Genomic DNA, 7,533 nt, shown 5'->3' with positions numbered 1-7,533 from the left:
CCTTGCACACCTTGTAGGTTATAGCTGATGGATCTCTACATCACGGTCCCCTCCATTTGCTTTCCATCTTCCTAAAATTTGTCAAATTAAAAAAAAAAATTAAGCTTCCCTTCTATGCTGTTTATTTGTTAGGGTTTTTTGCTTTTAAGAATTTCTTTACTGTCATTTCAATGGGTTCATGAGAGGAAGGAGTTATCTGTGTGCTTTAACAGAGACCATGCATTTAAATTCTTGATCTTTTCCCTTGAGCAACAGAAATAATTGACAGAAGCTATGAGGGTCCAGCTCCTTTAACATTTTCCATATGTAGTCCTCCACTGTTGCTTTTCAGCTCTGAAGGACACTTCTTTGCCTTGGTTTGTGATCCTGGAGGTGCACCTGTAAACATTTCTCATTTACCAGATGGCTTGATAGGCGGCTTTGTCAGCAGAGGGCTCTGGAGGGACACTGAGAGAAGAAGCATCTCTTATGTCTGGTTCCTGTGGCGCGAGGCTGTCAGCAGCTTGTGGAGCCCCAGTTGCACAAAGCATTTTGTGCATTTTTGCCGTCCCCACGGTGGTGAATACCCAGTGAGTTCCAGAGGTGCCCTAATGAGGGCTGGGCACTGTCATAGGACAATAACCACAGATAGCACATTAGTGAATGGAGAAGGCCACATGCTGACCCCCCCCCCCCACTTCATGTGCCCTATACCCTTTAGTTGGCAATCCATAACTAATTAAAAACTGTTCATATTAAATTTTCCCTATTCAAATTACCAATTTAGTTCTGACCCTTGCCTGGACTCCGATAACCACATTGACATATTAGGCAAAAACTTGGCTTGCATGATGGGCCAGCAGAGAGCCTATACTCTGATCTGACAATCCTGGGTAGCAATTAGGAGGGAGGGAAGGAGAGAGAGAGAGACACGGCAGGCCTAAATGAAATTTCTCTCCTTGTCTGTTGTCAACCCCAAGGTTCGCAGAAATTTCCCTCTAGTGATCCACTCAATGGAATGCTCATGTTTATTTTAATACAACTTCCTCAAGATCTGCAGGTAAAACCAACGCTCTAGGAAGATGCGGGATATTTTTCCCCTGATGCTCTCTCCTCTTGACTCGGATGGCAGTATCCCTGGGGGAGCCCGTGTTGAATGCTCTCTGGGGCAACAGCCTCACCCCCACCCCAAACTCTCCCTAGGCAGAGTACATTGCAATTGATTAGTTTTCTGCTTTCTAAATTGCTGTCAAGTTCCGACTCATCTCCCTGAGATTATTCCCATCATCTTTATTGGAGATGAGTGTCTGCAAATTCTTCAGTGACACATTTACAGGCTGTCTTTTCCTTTATGCTCACAGATGGCTAATCACAATCACACTGTGTGTTTTACTAGTTTAATTCTCAGAGGGTAACCTCTCTTCCAGAGTTTTGTTTTACCAGATATTGCCAATACCTTGAACATGCTCTGTGATTAAAAAAAAAAAAAAAAGTGACAGAGGATACTCACCCCAATGCTATCTCAAAGATAGGGTTCTGGGGCCTCTGGAATATCAGAAGGTGCCAGGTTTCCCACGGTTTTCAATGCATGCGAAGGGTGAAGGAAGGAAGCAAAGAGAAGACACATGCTCACGGGCAGTCCTGATATACAAACAGCAGCAGTTGGGGAAACCTTGGCCCTCACTGCTCATCAACTTCTGTCTTCATTATGACATAGCAGGGAAGGTTGAAAGGTCAACATTGTGAAGTGATAAATTAAGATAGGAGGATGAGCAGAGGGTGCCTTATTACTGCTGTCAGATTTAAACCTCTGAAGGGAGAAGGGGTACAGGGAAGCATTACTTTTTTCTTTGCTCAGTTAAGGCTTGTAGTTGAGATTCTAAAGAAACCTGGGTCACCACCTGAGCACTTTCCACTGGCTTCCTTCCCACATTACACCGACAAATACATTCCTCTGGACAGAATATGGGGGCCATAAGGCATCCTGCAAGAATTTACGACAGAGAAGGTTGTTCTCTGAGAGTGAGACTCTAAAATTGACTTAGATCAGTCTTGAAAAATACAAACTCACCTTAGAAATGAAATGTTTCCCAGGCTAAGACATAATGATGAATCGACTGTAGGTTTTGACGTGAGCAAAGAGAGAAAATACTTATCAGAAAGACAGGCAATTCTTGTCTAGTTCTGATGCTTTATTCTTGCAGGAGAGGCCTTCACCTCCAAACTCCTCCCTGTGACTTTTGCCCCCATCTCCTGCAAAAAAAGAACCCAGGAGCATGTGCTATTAGCATCTTTGCACCTATCCTCCCTCTTTCATGCCATCCTTACCAAGTAAATGTGTGCTTGCAATCTTGCTTCCCATGTGGATTTGCCTGCAGAGAGAGCGGCTTGATTCTCAAACATCCCTATCATATCTGTTTGACAGCCACTTAATCACTGGAAATGAACAAATTGCACCCTGGTATCTGTGAACTTGGTTGATTGGAATCTGAACCTGGAGGTGTTAACACATCAGTTGTCTGCCTTGTTAGACTGCGGAACCCCAAAGGGGGCCAGCTGGATTCCTATGGCACGTCTGCATAATCCTAAAATATTTCTGAGCATTTTTCAGATTGTGACATACTTTCATTATTTTGGTTGCCTTGAAACTTAATTTCAGGGGAAATTTTTTGAACAATCTGCAACCATTAGGGAAGAAGAATATTATGATGAATAAGAGCATGACCTTTGGATTCAGACTTCAGAATAAACCCTGGTTCTGTCCATTTATCAAGCTCATGCACACTGGAATTTTCTCTCTGCACTTGAGTTGTCTCACGTAAAAAGTGGGGATCATAGAAATACTTATGGAGTAGAGTTTCCATAAGGATTAAGTGGGATTTGCCCATAAGATATTTACCATAATACCTGGTATGAAGTAAGGATTCAAATAAATTTTAGTTGTCATCATAATAATCATCATTGCCAAATAAATATTTTCCTTTTTAAAAAATCAAAACCATATGTTATTGCCAATCAGTGTTTAAGCTAGTCCAAAAGAATCAGTGTTAATAAGTGAACTAAAAAATCTTTTGATCAAAAAGTATGAAATTCAGAGAATATTTTCTGAGCACCTACTATTTTCTAGGCATTGTTCCAGTAAAAAGTACAAAAATAGTTGAATATATCTAATTTAATTTGAGATAATAATAAATGAAATGTGATAAAGATAATGTGAGATAAAGGTTATAGTGATCAATGTTAATACAGAGGCTCTATCAATTTTAGATATATCAATGTTAAGCAGCAGAGAAGACCTTTAGGGAAAGTGGTATCTGAGCTGAGACTCAAATGAAATGTGACAGTCATTCAAAATCTGGAGGAAGGAGTCCATCTCAGATGAGGGAAAGAGCTTGATATTCTCTAAAATAGAGAGAACACCAAGGAAAATGGAAAACAAGAATACAGCAGATGTGATATAAATAAGGAGAAATTGGGCAGGAGATGTGGGCCACGATTGAAAGTGGGGTTCTGCCAACAGCAAAATGAATTGTGGGGTGTGAGGTGATGGAGTCACAGGCTGCAGGGTGTGAAAGATGGATTTTCTTGGGGTCAACCATTGCAGAGGAAGCATGGAGACCATGTGGAGGTTAATGGACAGGCCAGGAGAGAGGACAAGGGGCTTAGATGGGTCCAGAAACAGGGGAATGTAGAAAAATGGAGGGATCCAGGATATATTTTGGAAACAAAATAGGACTTCTTTATGTATTGGACGTAGGGAGTTAAGGATCAGAGAGGAACTAAGGATTTCTGCTAAATTTTTGGCTTAAATAATTATATCATTGATCATCCCATTGATTGGGGGTGTGTAGACTGGAATAAAGTAGATTTGGAGGGGAAAATTTTGGTCTGTTTGAACTGTTAGATATCAATTGAAAGTGTTAAGTTTTTGATGTTTAAGTGAACTTGGCAGGCCAAATTTGTGTTTTTTAGTGAAGTTTTATAATCCAAAAAGCATATTTTCTTTCTTTCTTTCTTTCTTTCTTTCTTTCTTTCTTTCTTTCTTTCTTTCTTTCTTTCTTTTTAGAAAAAGGAAAAAGAAAGTTTATTGTTTTGCTGGCAAAGGAGAAATACAGGGGACTTCAGCAGGTACAGGGGGCTTTTTTTTTTTTTTTTGTTTGCCGTCAATAAGAAATTTACTTGTTTAAAAAAATCCAAATGCTGGCATTGTCCAGAAAAATTTAACAGTTTTATTTATAATTGTTATAAAGTTGAACTGCTGAAACCTGTTCACTGAAACATTTTGACTTGCATTAATGCTTTACATCCCCGCATTTATATTAAAAATTCACACACAAATGAAAATGGAAAAACGGCCAATACCTGATTTCTGTCCCCTATTTTTCCACTCGCAATCATATACTTAGGTACCTTTTGACCCCATGGAAAAAAATACCTAACGTTCAGAACTACCAATAACAGGAAGAAGAGGAAAAAAAATTTTTTTTTTGAGAATGAAATGTTTCCCATCATAGTGAATTCTTAAGCACGTTCTCCACGTATGCGGCGTGCTAGTTGGATGTCTTTTGGCATAATTGTTACACGTTTGGCATGGATAGCACACAGGTTGGTGTCTTCAAAAAGGCCAACCAGATAGGCCTCACTTGCCTCCTGCAAAGCACCAATAGCTGCGCTCTGGAAGCGCAGATCTGTTTTGAAGTCCTGAGCAATTTCTCGCACCACACGCTGGAAGGGGAGTTTGCGAATCAGAAGTTCAGTGGACTTCTGATAACGTCTAATTTCACGGAGTGCCACAGTACCAGGCCTGTAACGATGAGGTTTCTTCACCCCTCCAGTAGAGGGCGCACTCTTACGAGCAGCTTTTGTAGCCAGTTGTTTCCTGGGTGCTTTACCACCGGTCGATTTGCGGGCAGTCTGCTTTGTAGGAGCCATGGTAGAAAGACCTCCTTACTTACCCCCCTTCTCCTTCGGCTGGAGCTTGGCGAGCTAGAGGCGGCGCTGGCGTTAGAGAGCCAAGGCAGCGCGGAGGTGGCTGCGAACACTACAGGGGGCTTTTAAACAGGTGATTCAAAGGTTACATTCCACATGTTCTCTGTTGGAGTTGTAATTCACTTGTTAATTTGGGAGACAGTCATTTCTGAGATCTTCTGATGCCATCCCCAAATTCTGGATTATTTCATTCCTATGGTGGGTGTGTGCTGAAGGGCAGATGAACTCTGTCTAGGATAGGGAAGAAAGGTAATCTGTTTTCCCCTGAGATTCGGAGGGGGAGAGATTAGGGAAGAGCAAGGAGAGGAAGAGAAAGAAACTTGTCCATTTTAAAAGTAAGTTGCAGTGGCAGAGCAGCAAGGGCTATATTCAAATCATAGAGTGGACCACTCTTACATTTCTCCACTGTCAATTTCTACATTCCAGTTCTATGGGAAAATGGGTGGTGACATCTCCAAGTTGCTTCCTGCTGAAAGGGAGCAAAGTTGGGGAAAATAACCTAAAGTCCTTGTTCCCCATCAGGTGGGATGTAGACAGTTAGGGTCATTCAGCATCAGAGCAGTCCAGGGGTCCACAGTGGCAGATGGCAGGTGACTGGACAAGGTATACATAGGGCAGAGATCATGCTAAGACAGTGATAAATAAGAGAACAAAGCATTACTCTTTTTTTTTTTTGTAAATAATTAGCACAAAAGCAATTAGTATTTCAGCCAGTTTTTTGAAAACCATGAAGAATTACTATTCATAATCATATCAGTGAAAAACAGAGCAAGTTTATCAATATAGAAAGTTAGGAAGATTTGTAGGTCTATGATATCAGGCTTAAAGTAATTTAGGACAAACTTGCGACTCTAGAGTCTTTTGTGATCATTAGTATTAGGTACTCCCATACAAGAAGCCTTCCTTTATGCCTCCATTTTACTTTTGGTAGGGCTGACACAAGTGTACATCTTAAGTTAAATTAATAAAAACCAACAACATTGCTTTTCTTTTAAAATATTCATGTGCTTAGGCTATACTCTCCTGCCAGATATTAAAGACCAAGTTGGTCAAAACTGACTTTGTTCCCATCTACTCTTAAGAGTCAGCTGAGATTCCTCAGAGATCACTCTTGGGGGTGTATGCAAAGCCTCTTGGCTCCTTTAGCTTTCCTCTACCACTGGCGACATCTATCTTGTCTTCCATTTGTGGCTTCTCTTGGAAGTATCAAGGAGATTTCCCAACACAATGACCTTCCTCTTTGCAGAATGTGCACTGGTTGGCTTCCTGTTCTCTAGGGTCCTCTCAATCTCTCTGTTCAGCGGATCAGGTGACTCTCTGAAGTTGCAGGACCCAGAGAGGAGCCCTGTCATTCTTTGCATCTTGGCTGGCCTTAGAAAGCAAGGACCAAAGTGTTGACTGTTCAAAAAGCATGTTAAAAGGAGCTCTATCATCCTAGAATGCATATGTAGGGAGCTGCTAACTTTTTTTCCCCAAACCTTTTGTTATACATAAATAAACATAATTTAGAAATGTAAATTCTTCAGCGTATTAGTGGTTAGGCGGACCCTAGAACAGAAACTTGCTAATTTATTGATTTATTGTTCATTTCTGAAGAGCTATAATTCTAATCTTTTTTTAAATCAGACCCAAGATTTCATAATTAGAAAAGTCTTAGAATTCCTAAGCCTAACATACATTTTAGATCTTCTCTGCTACTTAACATTGATATGTCTAAAATTGATAGAGCCTCTGTATTAACATTGATCAGTATAACCTTTATCTCACATTATCTCACATTATCAATGGATCTTGTTTTTCATGCAAATGAAGTTTCATAAATAAAAGATGATAGGTAGAAATGGACTAGGCAACAAGTTGTGGAAGTGAAATAGATTTTTTTAACCTCCAATAGCTTTTGAAGGAATTGTTTACTCATCTGGGCTTATTGGGATTTCCACAGAAAAACAATTCATGTGGTAGACCTTGTAAGATATAATTATCTAAATGTATATTATTGGGATCCTGTCTGAATCCTTATTTTTTCAGCCTGAGAGATAGGGAGTGGTCAGGGAAGCCATTAGTGATTGCTGAGAAACCAGTACTGCAAATCCCCAACAAAACTGCACACAATGTCCTATCAAAACCTCATTACTCATCCACCCGTGCTTTCTCTGAATCAGCATTCTGGGCACTTCCATAGATTCCTGTAAATTACACACTTGTAAATTAACCATTTATAACATTTGTCAATAGCATCTACAGAAGCACATAAATTTCCCCCTCCTTACCTCAGTTCTATAGCAGTTTGATTTCAGATTTTGTTTTGACTTTTCTGAGCATCCTTGAGGACCTCAGCCCTGTTGTTGATTGATTTGATAGTATCTGGAAGCATGTTCCCATTAATCCAGATTGCCTCTTTTACCCACTAATGGATAAACTGGAAGTTTATCTTTGTGCTGGGAATTGTGCTTGGCATTTAGAAATAGAGAACTAAAAGAGACGATCCTTTTTAAAAGTGTTGAATTAGTCCACTTTCCATTGCTATAACAAAATACCAAAGTGGGTTACTTTGTAAAGAAAAGA

The 7,533-nt window shown here is 40.2% G+C and overlaps 1 protein-coding gene across 1 annotated transcript; it reads right to left on the bottom strand.

Annotated features, from left to right (window-relative positions):
* Window positions 1-4,185: 4,185 nt before the first annotated feature.
* LOC308648332 (histone H3.3A-like) lies at window positions 4,186-5,015 on the bottom strand. The gene has a single exon (XM_081292950.1). The coding sequence runs from the start codon at window positions 4,909-4,911 to the stop codon at window positions 4,501-4,503; it is 411 nt and encodes a 136-aa protein (XP_081149076.1). The 5' UTR covers window positions 4,912-5,015; the 3' UTR covers window positions 4,186-4,500.
* Between the last annotated feature and the right edge of the window lie 2,518 nt (window positions 5,016-7,533).

The sequence above is a fragment of the Spermophilus citellus genome (genome assembly GCF_964194105.1).
Source record: "Spermophilus citellus genome assembly, chromosome: 4".
NCBI classification, from domain to species: Eukaryota; Metazoa; Chordata; class Mammalia; order Rodentia; family Sciuridae; genus Spermophilus; species Spermophilus citellus.
This window is presented reverse-complemented; position numbering and strand designations above follow the sequence as displayed.